Source organism: Phragmites australis, chromosome 15 (assembly GCF_958298935.1).
Source record: "Phragmites australis chromosome 15, lpPhrAust1.1, whole genome shotgun sequence".
In the NCBI taxonomy this organism is placed as follows: domain Eukaryota; kingdom Viridiplantae; phylum Streptophyta; class Magnoliopsida; order Poales; family Poaceae; genus Phragmites; species Phragmites australis.
The window spans coordinates 5603432-5620806 of record NC_084935.1 but is presented as its reverse complement, the minus strand read 5'-3'; the positions used below and the strand labels follow the sequence as shown (position 1 = coordinate 5620806).

The 17375-nt window shown below is 44.3% G+C and overlaps 1 protein-coding gene across 1 annotated transcript; it reads left to right on the top strand.

The window, feature by feature from the left end:
* Positions 1-2778, top strand: LOC133892821 (zinc finger protein ENHYDROUS-like). Its single transcript, XM_062333785.1, has 4 exons — positions 1-363; positions 450-852; positions 950-1401; positions 1621-2778. The coding sequence occupies exons 1-4, from the start codon at positions 249-251 to the stop codon at positions 2634-2636; spliced, it is 1986 nt and encodes a 661-aa protein (XP_062189769.1). The 5' UTR covers positions 1-248; the 3' UTR covers positions 2637-2778.
* Positions 2779-17375: the final 14597 nt, after the last annotated feature.

Below are 17375 nucleotides of genomic sequence, written 5' to 3'. Positions count from 1 at the left end.
CCGTCGCGTCTCGCGTCTTCCCCAATAGAAAAGCCGCACCAAAAATAATCGCGAAAAGAGATAACGAGAGAGAGAGAGAGAGAGAGAGAGAGAGAGAGAGAGAGAAGGTGAAAGAAAAAAAAATCCCCGTCCACCGCCCGAGGCCGCGCACCACCGACTTCCCCGGCCGGAGCAGGCGCGAGCGCTGGGATTCAGTGAGACGAGCCGGGAGGGAGCGGGCGAGCGAGGCGCCAGATCGAGCGGGGACGATGATGACGGACCCGACGGAGCCGGAGGCGGGGCCAGAGCAGGCGGCGCCAGGGCCGGGGGAGGCTCCGGTGGCAGCTCCGGTGAAAAAGAAGAGGAACCTCCCCGGGACGCCTGGTGAGCGACCGCTTGCTTGCTTCGGGGTTGGTGCACTCCGCCGCGGGGTCTTACGGTGGGTTGCGTGTGTGTGTGTGTGGCTGCAGATCCGGACGCCGAGGTGATCGCGCTGTCGCCGGGGACGCTGCTGGCGACGAACCGCTTCGTGTGCGAGGTGTGCGGGAAGGGGTTCCAGCGGGACCAGAACCTGCAGCTGCACCGCCGCGGGCACAACCTGCCGTGGCGGCTGCGGCAGCGCGGGCCCGGGGCGGCGCCGCCGCGCCGGAGGGTGTACGTGTGCCCGGAGCCCGGCTGCGTGCACCACTCCCCTGCGCGCGCGCTCGGGGACCTCACCGGGATCAAGAAGCATTTCTGCCGCAAGCACGGCGAGAAGCACTGGGCGTGCCCGCGCTGCGGCAAGCGCTACGCCGTCCATGCCGACCTCAAGGCGCACGCCAAGACCTGCGGGACCCGTGAGTACCGATGCGACTGCGGCACGCTCTTCACAAGGTGCTTCCTTCTTCCTCTCTCTCCCCAATCCTATGGTCGATTCCTTGGGGGAAAGCTCGCATTAGTGTTCATTCGATTGTATGCTTGCTTGCTTCAGAAGGGACAGCTTCGTGACGCACCGGGCCTTCTGTGGCGCCCTCGTGGAGGAGACAGGCAGGGTGCTGGCACCGCCGGCTCCGCCATCGCGTCGGCCGCCTGATTTGGAAGCTGAGGAGAATGTGGAGAAGGATAAGGAGAAGGGGGAGGAGGACGAGAATGAGAATTCTGCTGTGGCTGAGGTGGAGCAGCCTCAGCGTGTGGAGTCGGTGACAGAGGAACCACAGTGCATTCCACCACCACCTTCATTGCCACAGGAGCCACAGGGCCCTCTGTCTCCACCTCCATTGCCACAGGAGCCGCAGCGCCGTCTGTCTCCACCTCCATTGCCACAGGAGCCTAAGCGCCGTCTGTCTCCACCTCCATTGCCACAGCAGCGGCAGCGACTTCCGAAACAGCCTCCATTTCCACAGGCACAACAACCAGTTGTGGCATTGGTGCCAAATGCGGATGGTATGCTCCTATTGCATCTTGTTTGTGTGCTTGTCTTATTGCCCATAGATAGACTAGATGAGATTTATTGCAAATTCTTGCTCTTTAAGTCAATCTTACTTCTGTCATAGGAAAGCAGTGCATGCACTGTTGCTCTCTTTTCCCAATTTGGCTGTCCAAATGACCAATCAGTTGAAGAGTGATGACTGACTTGTTCTTGTTTTGGTCTATATGTTATAGAGCCAGAGGTGGTTGCTGAGCCAACTGTGACTACCAAGGTAGAGGAAGCTGATCAAGATGAAGATGCCTGCTTTCAGGAAGCTGATCAATACAAGGATACTGAGCTCGTGGGCTCCAATTTGCTGGACAAAGACACTCCAATGCTTCCATGCTTCCTCCCCTCGCCTTCTGAGGCCATTGGTACCGATGGCAGCAGCACCAGCTGTGGCGCAGGAGGCAATGTTTCCAATTCCATTGCGCCATCTACAACAACCAACACTTTTGCTGGTCTGTTTGCATCAGCCACAACAAGTACCACTTCACAGAGTAGATCACTGCGTGATCTTATCGGTGTTGATCCCACCTTCCTTTGCCTTGCGATTGGTGCGCCCTCCTCTCTGTTCCCACAGACAAATGCAAGCAACCCTTGCACCTTCGCTCCACCTCCAGCACCCCACATGTCTGCTACCGCGCTCCTGCAGAAGGCAGCTGAGGTTGGAGCTTCGCAATCAAGCTCATCATTCCTGAAGGAGTTTGGGCTTGCCTCTTCCTCCTCGTCATCATCTCCATCAAAGCAGCTACCTCGAGGAAGATTCACTGATAACAGTACGCAACATTGGCACCGCCGGAGTAATCAGCAAATGGAGATGGAGCGCCACCGGAGCAATCAGCAAATGGAGATGGAGCGCCACCAGAGCAATCAGCAAATGGAGATGGAGCGCCACCGGGGTAATCAGCAAATGGAGATGGAGTCCATGTCAATGCTATCTAACAGTCTAGGCCTTGGCCTTGCATGCGAAAGTAGAAATTCAGGGTTGCCCGACTTGATGATGGGACCATCGCCACTGTTTGGTCCCAAGCCTGCTACTCTGGACTTCCTTGGGCTTGGCACTGGAGGGACCATGGGTGGCTCCATGACCAACGGTGGCTTCCCGGCATTGATGATTGGGGGAGAGCTGGACATGGGGTCTTCTGCACAGGTGCCCGCTCCATGGGAGGACGCCAAGAGAAAGACCAACGGCCGCACGATCCTGTGAGGTTTTCTTTTTTGTAACCTTAGGGGTTTTGTGCTTCGGTTCACTCATTCTTTCAGCAGCTGTGTTGGTAGAGCTAGAACTCTGTAACATGCAGACTTGTATATAGATCGATGCTTCTTCCAATCCTGCCTTTTTTCTGAAATCTCAATTGGAGTTGTTATTATAGCAGAAATTCGATCCTGGGAAGATGGAACCTGACCTTGATGGCTTGTTCCTTTCAAATGTAATCAAGTAACAGGGTGAGTAGTTGCTTTGATTACCGAAAACGTGTGGAGCTAATTCAGTACTGTTTTTGGAAAAAGAAGAGATTGAGATTAGGACAGCGAGGTTGACATGGGAACTGTGTTTTTTACTTTCACTATCGGTACTGGTCGGCACGGCCATTATCTGCTGTTCAAGAAACTTCTTCGGGAGCCTTGGTAGCTAGGAGGATCCCCGTATAATTTCTCTGTTTTGCCTGCTGTTCCTATGGCATCGCTTGCGTCTTGTATTCGAAGTAACTGTGTATTCTGTTTCACTGCTGTAGTCATCAACCTGGCGTTTTGTCACAGCAGGAACAAAGCTGAGAACCCTGCTAAGGACTGACCGTGAGGACTTGGAGCAGACCAAGAACCGTATGTTTCATCAGACTTGTGTCTGTTTCTTTTGTAAAGCGACAGGCTAAAACGCCTTAGTTTATGTCTACCCGAAGTCAGGTCTTTTTCTTGGACTCTTCAACATCTACTAGAATTTGTATGTCAAACTGCTCAGTGTTCACTCTGAAATCAACGGTACAAGATCGCTTCTTCTCATTGGACACGTCACAAGTTCCTTTCAGGAGACGAAAAGGAGGGGATGAACGTGTCGAGATTCTGGACCTGTCGTACACATCTACAGTCTTTTTAGCCTAATCAGTGTGGCAAGCACTGAACCACTCAGACTTAGAGATCACTGAGGTGATCGTTATTGATGAAACAACTTGTACTATGTTAATTGGTGCGTCTAAGCGCGTGAGTAGGATTTTAGTTTTTTATCAAAACAAAAGAGATAGTGTGAGAGTATTCAAAACTAAAGAGATAGTGTCTATGAAATATGTATACCGTAATATTGTTTGAAATAAATATATGAGTGTCGGTGAATCATGAACCAAGGGTCTTCGAATCTCGAGGCCAGGCCAGCAATCCGCCATATGGCGTCATTCTGCGGAGTCTCCTCCGCGAAGTAAAAAAGATTAAGTCCCGGGAGTAGGCGCTCGGGGTCACAGTCGGTGGTCCCTGAGTACCCAAGTTCCCCGATGATCTGCGAAGCCTAAGTACCAGGAAGAAAGTGTTCGGGGAGGCATACGGTGGCTCCCGAGCACCCGAGTCCCCCGACGGTCAGGAAAGCTAAGTACTGGGAGAAACGTGCCCGGAGCCGCGAGCGGTGGCCCCCTGGGCATCCAAGTATCCCGAGGACCCACTGTAGGAAGTTCTGGGAGAGAGTGCTCGGGGCTGCGTGTAGCAGCCCCCGAGCACTCGGTCCCAAGAGGATCCGCACAAGCGTGCCCGGGAGGGAGTGCTCGGGGAGGTGAACAGTACCCCCGAGCACTCGGTTCCCCGAGGACCAAGAAAGGGCACTCTCAGGAGGGAGTGCCCGAGGAGGTGAACAGTGACCCCCGAGCACTCGGTTCCCCGACGACCCAGAGAGCCCTCTGACAATGGCCCCCGAGGGGTCCACTGATGAGGTGTCAGCCAGTCAAAGGCCCAATGTTGCATTTAAAGAGCGCGCGTGGCCTGTCACCTCCAACTGCTCCCGTCACGCTCAGTGTCAGTTCCTGCCACATTCTGGCAGAAGGGCGTGGGGTCATTGAATGCACGGGTCCCATCCCGTGCCATTCGGCCCGTCTCGGGATAACGTCGTAAGGGCCGAGACGTTCCATCTACCGCGCTGCTGTGGCAGGAGAACAAGACAGGACGGGCACGCCGGGCCGCTCCGCGGCTGCCCGGTGGGCCCTCTCCACGGCGCCCGTTGCCAGTGCATTTATAGTGACAGATGACCGGGCGTGGGACGCATTTTCCACCCCCGGTCACTTCACACAGAGGCTATGATGACGCCCTTTCCATTTATGGTATCTTGGAACTCGTGCCCCCCTCCCGTTCGGGGCACGCTACTGCCGGCGGGTATTTAAAGCCGCTGGTAGCACAGACAAAAGAGAGAGAGAGAGCTCTCGGGAAAAAGAAGTCTTTTCTCTGAAGAAGTCTTTTTCGAAGTTACTCTTTGTGAAGCATTGAAACCTCTGAGCAAGCTGGGCAAGTTAGACGATCCCTGAGAAGTTTCCGAGGTAGCGAAGAGAAGAGCAGACTGAAGAACAAGGAGCCCCAAGCTCTAAGATAGATAGACATTCTTGTAACCAGCAACATCCTTGAGGGACATTCTCAAGGCATTTATAGTATCCATACAGGAGTAGGGTGTTACGCCTCCGTGCGGCCCGAACCTGTCTAAACACCAGCGCATTTACTCCGTTCCGCATTAGATCACTCCACCCCACCAGCCATCGCATTCATACCCATTTATTCCTCCGGCGAACATATTCAGGATCATCCCCCTGGCCGAATCTCTAAAAAGGGTCCCTCAGGATCCCTGCGACAGGAGTTAACCCTCCGACAATGAGGTAAGAAGTATTTAATCAAATTCTCTATATTAGTTACATCGTGAAGTAAACATGAGTAAGGACATGCGAAAGTAGTAGTGTATATTGCATAGCTAATTGATATAAGTTACAATACAATAGTAAGTGATGCGCGATATGTTGTGGCCGCTGAATTCAACATTGTATGTGTTCTGTATTGCGTGCTCGCTGAACCCAACATTATATGAGTTTTGTGAGTTGGTGGGACGAATAGTTTTGGCTGCATGAAATGCCAGCATGTAGCTACTGATTCTCAGCGTTGCTAGTCTTTCTCAGCCATAAAAAAAATGTAGATACAGCTTCGTGACCTAGGAAGCCACCGGTGCTTCTAGGCGTTGCTGGTAGTTAGTTGACTAGAACAGGGACGGATCAAGGGGGGCTAGGGGAGCTCCAACCCCTCTACTACTTCGAAGCCAATGGAAGCCCTTTGAGCCAGCCATAAAAAACGTAGATACAGCTTCGTGGCCTAGGAAGCCACCGTTGCTTTTGGGCGTTGCTGGCAGTTAGTTGACTAGAACAGGGACAGATCAAGGGGGGCTAGGGGAGCTCCAGCCCCTCTAGTACTTCGAAGCCAATGGAAGCCCTTTGAGCCTCTCTATTTTTTTTTTCCATAGATGAGGGACACGAAGAAAAAGAAGAAAATGAGGAAGAGGAAGAAGAAGAGGGAGGGAGAGAAAGGTGGATGGTCTCTTACCTAGTTTTGCTACATCCGTCACTAACTAAGAAAGTTTGGCATGCCACGTTTGTAATTATGAATAAAACATTAGTTGTATCTAGTCAAACTTACTATAAGGATGTTGGAGAAAGCACAATTAAACCTTCTCTTCTTCCTCTAAATCTATACTAATATCATTTCAATTATTCAATCTAACAGTATAAAAGTAACAAGAAAAGGAGTTTGAAGCTGACTATGGCAATTTAGAGAAGAGTTATGCAAGTCTAATACCACGACTGAAAAATGATCAAAATCATCTCTTCTTCCCCACCTTTGGCAGGGATCTTCGTGAGGATTTAGGGTTTAGGATCTAGCAAGGCTCTCTCTAATCCTCGGGCTTAGAGGGGAGGTTGCGTCAATAGGCTGGCCTGGCAAAGCAGGGATGGTGATCTTGGGGGTTCTCTCAGGCCCGGCAAGGTGCCTAGGTAGTGATGACCCCTGGCTACCTCTTCTCTACTGGTGATCGTCCCTAGCTGCTTCTTCTCTGGTGGTGATCATCCTCTGCTTCTTCCCTGGTGGTGCTCGTCCCTAGCTCCTCTTCTGTGGTGGTGATCGTCTCCTACAATCTTCCTCTAGCGGGGGTTCAGTCTAGTATTTCTCTTCCTCGCGGTGGTGATGCCTCTCCTTCCACGGATCTTCCACGTCTTGACCTTGCTTCTGGCTTTTTGTTTCATGAGGAGGTGATCTACAAGTTTGGATGATAGGTGGTGCCTAATCTTGATGAATTCTCCGCATTCTTTCTAGTGGTTTCTATCGGCCGTTCTTGTTTTAGACTCTCTGGAACCTGTAGCCTTGGCGCTCCACTCGGTTCCCTGAAGGGTTTTAATGTGATTCATCTGAGAGATCGCACCTTTCGGTTCTCTGTTACCTCAAAGGACATTAGTTTTTTTTCATTTATAACTCTAAATGTTATGAATGCAAAGCTTTCAAGTTGTTCTTCAATCCTTAGGGGCAATGGTGGAGCCCATTGGCAGTCGGAATCTAAGGCTTTCTTTCTAAAGCTGCTCTCTTAATGGAGTCCTAGGGAAAACTTTTCATTGCAGAAGAGTTGAAGGGATTGATGACGTACTAAGAAGGGGGGGGGGTGAATTAGGATACTTAGAACTATTTCAGCTCCAAAAACAACACAAGATAAACTTATATTAATTTCTATCTAAATGCGCTCTAGGTCTATCTAGCGCGTCTACTCTAACGATTAAAGCGCTTGCAACCTATCTAAAAGGTAAATTGTAAGAATGTAAATGCGGAAACATAAATAAGGTAGATAGAGCAAACTCGTCACAAGGGATTTTTTTCCCGTGGTTTTGATGGCATGAATGCCACCCCTAGTCCACGTTGGAGCTTCACAAAAGATATGCTCCTGGTCAGTACACGATCACGGCTCTTGAGCTACCAAGTTACAAAGACAAAGCCTCCACCCGGATGAGCCACCAAGCCACCAAGACAAGGTCTCACCACTAGCCTTTCTTCCGGTTTCTTGCCACCGTGATCACTTCAGAGCTTGAGCCACCAAGGCAAGGGTCTTCGCATCCTCGCACAATCACCTAACCATCGCACCACACCAAGTCAGAGGGTCAACAAGCTTACCAATGAGTCACCAAGACTCCAAGGTGCCGGTGTACCACTTGGTACAGGGTTGGATCACTCTTTGATCTACTTTCTAGGCAGCAATCACCTAGAACACTCTCTCTAGGCCTATAAGCACTAATCACTCACTAATCTTATATTTAATTGCCTTGGATAATCACTTTAAGTACTTTGGTGGCTTGGATATCTTCTTAAGTGTGTATGAGCTTCCTCTAGACTCCAGCAGCATACCACAACTTTAAATAACTAAGTGGAGGTGTATTTATCGCCTCAAACTTGCGCACTAGCTGTTAACCCAAGACTCGAAAAAGTTGTTAACACCGGATGGTCTAGTGAGAACAATAGTAATAACACCAGATCATCTGGTAAGTACACTCTCACAAACTAGCTGTTGGAACCCCACTCTAGCCTATGTGAACACCGAACACACTGGTGTATACTTCATCTCCATCACCGGACTATCCGGTAAGTTATCCTGAGCCATCCGACTCTTTCCTTCTACTCGGTGTAAATTGCTCCAATGTAAGCATTCGGTGCACATCACTTCATCACCGGACTACCCGGTGAGTTGACTTCAGCCAACCGAACCAATGCAATCGTCTCTGAAAATAATGCTCCAGTGTGCACAACCTTCATCGCAGGACCATCTGATGCATTGATCTTCATTCTGCCTCTTTACACTGTTCATTGTTCTGTGTGTGCAACACTTTGATCACCGGACTATTCGATGTTTTGATCTTTCACTTCAATAGCTGTAACCTTCTCTGGACAAAATGCTTTGGTGTGTATTTTCTCTGATCACCAGACCTTCAGGTGAGGTCTTCAGGCCTCTCTCCCCTTGGCCAAATATGCTCCGGTGAGTTTAACACCCAGAGCACCGAACCATCCGGTGAGGCAAATCTTCTTGGGACTTATCCAATTCACTCCAACATTGTCCTGGCTACGGTGGCTTCTTCACATATTGCATCCATGAGACCTACTAACATATATTTTTGACAAACATATTAGTCATATTGACTATATTATCGTTAATTACCAAAATCACAATCATGATCTAATGGAGCCATTTTCGCTATAGAGGTGTAAGGCAGGGGATCCTCTCTCCCCTTTACATTTTGTTTTAGCTGCTGTTCTTCTCTAGTCTATCTTAAATAAGGCTAAGAACTTACACCTCCCTTTATAGGTTGGAGCTGGGCAGGACTTCCCAGTAGTTTAATATGCTGATGACATATGAGGAACCATCCAAACAGTATTCTAATTAATCATTAAGTCAATCATTTTCTTAATCATGACTTCAATGATTAATCATAATACCGCTCTGGTAATCTCGGTACGTGTTTTGTGCTCAAGATCGGAACACATATCTTTTCAACATGGAACATCATAACAAAGCTTAAGAAAGAGCGAATAATTAACATTATATTACAAGTTCTTAAGCATGCACTAAGTTAATACATTTTACAGCAAAAGAAAGATAGGAGGAGATTAAAACCTGCTCAACTCCTAACCAACAAAAGAAACTACACAACATAAACAAAAGCTAAAGACAACAAAAGATGGATGAAGTCATATACCCTTAGGCTTCACCCTGAGCATGCGACCTCCAAGAGTAGGATGCACTACTCATTCCCACCACTCGCATCGGTAGACGTGAAGTAGCCAAAAACCAACTCATCATCACCTGCAAAACCTATAGAGTAGTTGAGTACGAAGGTAATCACAAGACTTAATCCATAATAGGCATTTATAAATAGCCCGACTTCAAGGATGATGCATTGGAATGTTAGCAAGAATATAGCCACATGATTAAGTAAATTAATATGTAAAAGCAAATTTGACATAAACATGGGTGAGCATCTATACCTAACCAAAGTAACATATTAGCCCATAAACATCAACCGAACATAATGTTAAAGGAACCATATTAGTAACATCTATAACGAACCATCTCAACATTTCAACCATACCAAACAACATTTGTAACTCTACAATTGTTGCAAATGGACAAAAGCATGCTAATGACCGAGAGCGCGACATTTTAAAATATTTTTACACCCTGCAGGGGTACTCCTTTACCTACACGACTTGAGAACCATATGACTTGCACGACCACACATGTTCATACAAGGGGTACTCATGTTAACATTTTCTAATAAGTTCCGATCGTTTGATCATGCGCTAATAGGTATGGGTGTCATCTAGATTTACTCTCAGAGCAAACTGGATACCCCAACTGGTCTCATGCCCGACACCATCGACCCGCACAAGAAAATGCTATAGCTACAAAGGCAATCAGTTTATAATTCCCATATACGACATGTAGTGAGCATGGAAAGTGCTAAAGCCAACTGCGACAACGATCGGTGCTTAAATGATGCAAGCGATCAATGGTGTCCGGGTTCCTCTCCCAACCTACTCAGGAAAACTCCACATCCGAGCAATGAAAACACCTCTAACACTGCCCACATCTCACCTCATCCACCCCATTCATCCAACTGACACTATCAACCCATCATTATGATCATTGTACAAGTAGTTAAAGCCTATGCTCGCGAACGATGAAATATTTCACCGCTCGACTTCTACCGAGGACCTAAGCACTTACTAAGCATTGCGAATAACATTTCTAGTTAGACGACATCATATTAAATCTAGGCTACAAGGATGCGGTCAATAATTATTTAAGATAGAAGAATTAGTGAATCAGCATAGGTTCTACCCATCATAAACCTAATATTGACTACAACTCATGCATAACATACATAAAGCAAATTTGTCACATTATATCATATGAGATCCAAAGTATTGAAAGAAATATGCTTAGATGCTTTTCTTGCTGCTCAGGTGTTTGCCTTATGCTACCTGTGCAACACTCACAAAACTTTAGCAAACCGGCGTTGCCTTCAACCACGGTCGTGACACGCTCCGGTTCTTCGTTCACTAAAGGAGAACATGTGCAATGATGAACATGAATAAAATGCACAATGTATTCTATAATATGCATAACAAAAAGCTAAAGGTGTAAGATAAATAGAGGATTAACGATCTAAACAAAGCCAGAAAAGTAACAATAGGCCAGAGACTCCCGGTTGAACTTGGAGTATCTGGGTTCCAGAACCTCCGGGTGAGGGCTGTCGATTAGCCATTTTTTGAAATAACCCGGAACCTCCGGGTGATTCCAAATACTCCGGATTGGATCGGACACTCCGGGTTGATTTGGACTATCCGGGTTCTAGTCGAGTTGAGTTCTAAAGTGTTTTCCCTAGCTGATTCAACTCACATGCTAAATCTATTCTACCAAAACATGGATATACACTATGCAAAGTGTTCTAGACTCGAATTACACCCTAAATTGCTTAGTTTCTGAGGACAATTTAATGGGGTTTCTCCAGGTTTACCCGGAGTATCCGGGTCAATCCGGATTATCCAGGTTTTCTAGAGAGGCTACTTCAAGGGGAAATCTCGACCGATTTGATTTGCAAGCTTCTCCAAACCAAAGGGAAATATGTTTGAGAAAGTTTATAGAGTCTATAACTCATTCACCAACCTAGCAACACGATTCTTAACTCAAAACTCACCAAAATCTTCATTTTAGCTTCAAAGCTCAAGAACTCAAGAACTTTGCATCCAAAGCTTCAAACTCATGATTTATCCATCCAAAACGTGCATCTATGCCATGGGAGCCTAGGAGACTCACCCAAGATGCTTTGTCGAGCTTAGAGACCGTCGGTTGAAGGAGGAAAAGCTCAGAAAGAGGAAGAGCACCGGTGCTCCTTGTGCTTCAACCAAGAACACCCAAGATATCAAAATCGGCTCGAATCCTTTGAGAAAACAAATGAAGATTGGGAGCTCATGGGCTCGTGATCGCGTGAATACCACATGCATATCTCGATTCCTTCTCTTCAGGTGGGATTTTGGGGGAGAAGGAGAGAGTTTGATAGGGAGGGAGAGAGAGCTCCTTGCTCTTGTGGCCGATGGGGAGCACAAGAGAGAGAGAGAGCACGGGAGAGTGAGGGAGTGGTTGGGCTGCTACCCATAGAGAGGGAGAGATGGGTGGTGGGGCCATGTGTTAGAGAAAAGGGTCTATTTTAACTGCGAATTCTATTCTTTTCTCTCCTGAAATTCTTTCTCTCGACCGATTAACTTTAAATGAATTGCACTAGCATTCCAAAATAAATTGCCTTAAAACTAATCATGACGCTAATGTCACATAATTAGACTTAATCATGCGATTATGAATTTGGGACGTGACATGACACCTCTTGATTTTCCAAGCTTGTTCCAGAAAGATTTTTATTTTGAAGGCTTTTCTTAATACTTTTGCAAACTCCACATGATTAAAGGTCAATTACAGTAAATCTGTTATGGTTCCAATTAATATGTCTGAGGAAAAGATGGATATTCTTGCAATGACCTTTGATTGCCAAAAAAAAGGTCTCTTCACTTCACCTAACTTGGCCTCCCTTTTAAGTCTTTCAAAGCCTAAATTTGAGGAGTTCATGCCTGTTATCAGAAGAGCTGAAAGAAGATTCATTAGCACCTCAGTTTTCCTAACTTAGGCAGGAAGGCTTGAAATGGTAAACTCAGTTTTACCTGCTCTTCCCACTTTTTTCATGTGCACTCTTAAAATACATGCTACGGTTATTAAGGAAATTGATAAATATAGAAATCATTGCTTATGGAGAGGATCAGACATAAATGGAAAGAAACTAGCCTTGGCTTCTTGGAAGATGGTTTGTAGGCCTAAGAGAGGTGGACTTGGGATGATTAACTTAAGAGTACACAATGAAGCTCTGCTACTAAAAAATCTTCATAAATTCTACATAAAAAATGATCTTCCTTGGGATCTAGTTTGGACTAACTACTACCCAACCGGTACTCTTCAAACAGATGTGAAGGAGTCCTTCTGATGGAGAGATGCTCTCAAGCTTGTGGATGTCTATAAAGGTATATCGTACCCTTATGTAGGAAATGGAAGCACAATTCTCTTCTAGGATGATATATGGGCTGGTTTTGTTCCTCATCAACAGTTCCCTCATCTTCTTTCTTTTGCTAAAGATAATAGAATGACTCTTCACAGGGTTGCTAATCTAGGCAGTCTCTATGAAGCCTTCAACTTACCACTATCAATTTAGGCTTATGATCAGCTTCAAGTATATTTGGGGTAATGCAGCCTTCTCGGCCAACAAATCTCACAAGGTTCTGATTGGACATCGTCCTATCCACTCTATCTTCACATGGAATTGGAAAAGTTATTGTCAAATGAAACACAAGGTTTTCTTTTGGTTGCTCTTGAAGGATAGATTAAACACAATGGAGCTCTTGTAAACAAAGGACAAGTAACTACCTTCCTACACTTGTGATCTTTGCATTCTTCAGTTGGAGGAAAGCAGATGTCACCTTTTTTTTGCACTGTAGCATTGTGCGTAATTGTTGGTTCTTACTGAACCTTGGAATAAATGTACAACACAGGGCTGCTCATACTTTAAGACTCTTCAAGAAAATGTTAAGAGTTCCTTTCACTATGGAGATTATCATCCTCATGAGCTAGAGTATTTGGAAAATTAAAAATGATTGGATCTTTAATAATGTTCATCCTTCAATTCAAGCGGTTTGGTACCTCTTCAAGAAGGAATTTAGATTGGTTATCCATCATGCTAGACCTTGTTATGCTGATGCTATGTTCTAATGGCTTGTCTCTTTAGAATAACTTGTATAGGTCTTTTCTTAATTTTTGTTTTTGTTTGTAACTCTTCTCTTGTATCCTCTTTTGTTTAATTAAAATATAATTAGTAGGAGACGATCCTACTGCTTCCAAAAAAAAGTACAACAAAATTCTAAAAAAATCACAATGTTATACCTTTATGACTACAAATACACACCTCCAAATTGATAATTTGTATCCAGAGCAATATCAACTACTGTAAAAGGTTCGAAAAAATATAACAACAATTTCTGACCTGAGGAGGTGAAGTTAAACAGTGCACATACAATCTACAATCTAGTCATTCGTACCAAATCCCATGCAAAAGAATCGAAGCACCTCAGGGAATTTTTTTTTGACTTCATATATCTGATATATCTGGTTTAACAGGTCTAGCGGTTAGTCCTGGTAGAAAAAATTACTATATTTACAAGAAATTTGTTTGAATTTTATTTAAATTTTGCTCGGTATATCCGATAAATCATATTTACCGTGATCTTTGATAAATTTTATTTATAGGTAAAAAAGAAAATGAGCACCACTACTCATAACTGAAACGAAAGTTATTCTCTGTTGGTTCGTAACCGTGCCAATTCACCAGCATCCTGCAAATGCAATGCGCAATGTGCGTGTGGAACACACACTAACACTCGAAACCTAGTCACGGCCTACTTTCCAAGAACGGTTAGTGCCGGATTCCCTGTCACACCAAGCCGCACCCAGCTGTATAGGGATGGAAACGGATCGAATACGTATGAAATTGAATTTGAATAGTACGATTTATCATATTTTAATTTAAATGTGAATACGGATCTGGATATCCTCAAATACGAATACGAATCGGATAGCTCGAATACGAATCCATATTCGGAAATTTAAATTTTTGAAAAAAATTGACTGAAATTTGATAAAATTCAACTGAAATTTGTTCTAATTTGATTGGACCGGAATTTTAGAAATTTTGTTCTAAATTCATGTTGGAAATTTAAATTTTTGATCAAATTTAACTGAAATTTGATGAAATTTGACTGAAATTTGTTCCAATTTGATTGGGTTGGAATTTTGTTCATATCTGAAATTTCTAAAACTTTAGTAAAATTTGGTTCCCTGGTTGGCGAATACGGATACGAATCGGATATATCTCGAATTCGGATATCCACATTTGAATCCGAATCTCGAAAACAAATTCGAATATATCCATTTTAATATCCATTTCAGAAACGAATACGGATACAGATATCCCTATTCGTATTTTAACGGATACAGAATCGAATAATTCGAATTTCCTGCCATCCATTTCCACCCCTACAGCTGTAGAGCCAAAAAGCGACACCTCAGCAGCTCACCTAGATCGTGTTTGAATCTTAAAAAAAAAAATCTTGGCCTACTCGCACTGGATATTTTCCTACTTTTGACAATGCACGTATAAAAGAAGATTTTTTCGGTTCTAGTTTAGGTACGTAGTTGTTCAGTGCTAGAAGTTAAGTTTTTTATGGTGCTGTTTGTTTCAGATCTAGGTAGTCTAATTAGTTCTTAGTTTATCCAATATGATCCGTTGCACTTAAGGTATGATTGGTTATTTGTACGAGAATAATTTGGTTCGGTGGATATCTATAATTTTATAGTGAAACGTATTTGGTTATCTACATACACTATTGCAGTATGTTTCGGTGGATGCAAATATACGTCCGTAGTTTGGCTAGATTCGAGTTTCACTCCGCAACCTAACTTGACATATGCAGACTCCTGCATTCGCTCATACAGACGAACATATGTGTCAGTATCACAAAATCATCTTCATGTGCCTGTACTCGCTCATGCAGACGCACTCACATGTCAGTATCATAGAATTATCTTCATTATGAGTAACTAATCACAATATTAAATCTTACATCCGCTCTCATATTCGATCAACCAAATAAAAACTCAACTAAGTATGGCGAAACAGATATAACTAATCAAATATTTTTCTTTTCAGCAAATATAACTTCGATTAGTCTATTTTCTCTCAGTGTGTGTGTTATATGTATATATATATATATATATATATATATATATATATATATATATATATAATTTATATGGATGACAAATCACACCTTTTTAGTATCTGCACGAAGATCCATGAGGGCATGCTTTTGAAACGCCATTCCGTTCACTCCGTGAGGCCTAAGCTCGTCTGAGATTTTTAAGTTCGGCGCAGGCGTAAAGGACCAACTTAGCAGCTGCAGCCCTTGGAAATTTGGTCACATGTTCGTTGCTTGACGATCCAGACTATCGATCGGTTCAGAGCTGAGTTTTTGGTGTCCTGTATGTCAAACTACACAAGAATCCCGTCCGTGACATCCCTGAAAGGTAATGTCTCGCTTGCCATTCCATCTACTGCAATGCTAACCTAGCGCAACTCATTAGGGGAGGATAATTTTTTAAAAATTTTATGTGGTTTCAGAGTAACTTGAGTTATCTATTTTTTTAATTAAACGGTCTAGATTGATTAGAATACTACCTATTATTTAGAGGTAGTATGAATGGTATATGAGATGAGTTATATGTAGTATAAAGGTATTTTTGGGAAAAAAAATAGTATATAGTTATATTGTGCAAATTTATAGATTTAATGTTTAGATTGGTATGAATACTGATTATTTGATTGAATGATTATTTAAGGATTAGGTATGAAAAAATGATTGCAGTGCCCTTCAATAATATGGTGGCTAAATATTAACACTACTGTCGTAATTACAGAAATATCAAATTATGTAGACGTTCAGATTAAATTTATACTACCTCCTACCTACAGGTAGTTTGGACCACGGTAAAAAGCTCTAATTTTTTTTTCCTCTTTACCTTCCTTTTTTTCAGCCTCCGTACTGCTGCTGTTTGTAAAATTTTCTGCTCTATCAATGAAATAGACATAGTCTCGTGTTTGTTCGTTCAAAAAAAAACCCTGCAGCCAACTGAAGTTACGGCGTCCGAACTAGATCATGTACCTTATATCTCGTTGGAGATCATGTTAGAGTTTAGAAGAAATTGTGCTTGTTAGCTTACTGCCTTCTGCTAATCTTTTTAAATAACGAAAGTACATCTTCTGCCTCTGAACTAACTAGGATACAGTCATATTGGCTTCAGCTGCTAATAATATCGGAACTAGATCTCTGACTTAAAGGAGGAAGGTTACCGTAAACAATAGAATGAGCAGTAATCCGTAAGAGAGTGAACAGTGATTTATAGTAAACCATTATAGCGATACTGTTGCGTAATTACTGTTCATGAATTACTGTGTTGATCTTACCGTAACAAGTCTGCCTCTATGAGTAAATCACAGCTATTGTTCATAGATGACTTACCTCATCAAAATCAGAGGATCACGTTCCAACTATATCTGCAATTCTCCCTGCACGAGTCATGTATGCATCATCGAGAGTGGACTGTAGCAAAGTGAGCCGTTGGACGCCATTGGGAACTTGCCAGTTCTGTTTTTAGACAATGGAAGAAGAGAACTTGTCAGAAGCTTGTACTTGAGCAGCTTATTCTCTAACAAAGGATGGCCACATCTGAATCTGAAGTTCTGGAAGTACGTAACCCTAGAGCCCGGACTGTAGGTACCATCTCGCGGTGTACTAAGTCCAAGTGTACAGCAGAGTACAGATCAATGAATGGATAGGGACCCTACAAGTTCGGAAGCAAATTTCAGCGGAATCAATCCGCAGCCTGGACTTCGTCGTATGGTTCCATATGGGTGCAAGGCTAGATTTCCACTTTGTCCTGGTTGCCAGAGACTGAGAAAGATGAAGAGGGTGGTAAGATTTCGAAAATGGGAAGAGCACATTCAAAAAATGAAATAAATCGCCAACCTTGTCTGTTAAGTACGCTGGCTGGATTCAGCATTCAGAATGTGCTGGGCGGCAACTGGCAACACATGCAAAAGCTTGACGAACCGGGAGCACCTGCACCTAAACCACCTGCCTGACCGCTGAGCTTGAATGCCGCGATGCCGATGCCCAGCTCATCTCTCTTTCAGTTAGCAGCGATTCGCACGACAAGCAGATGAACACAGCGGCAGCTGCCACCTTGAGCATTCAATTT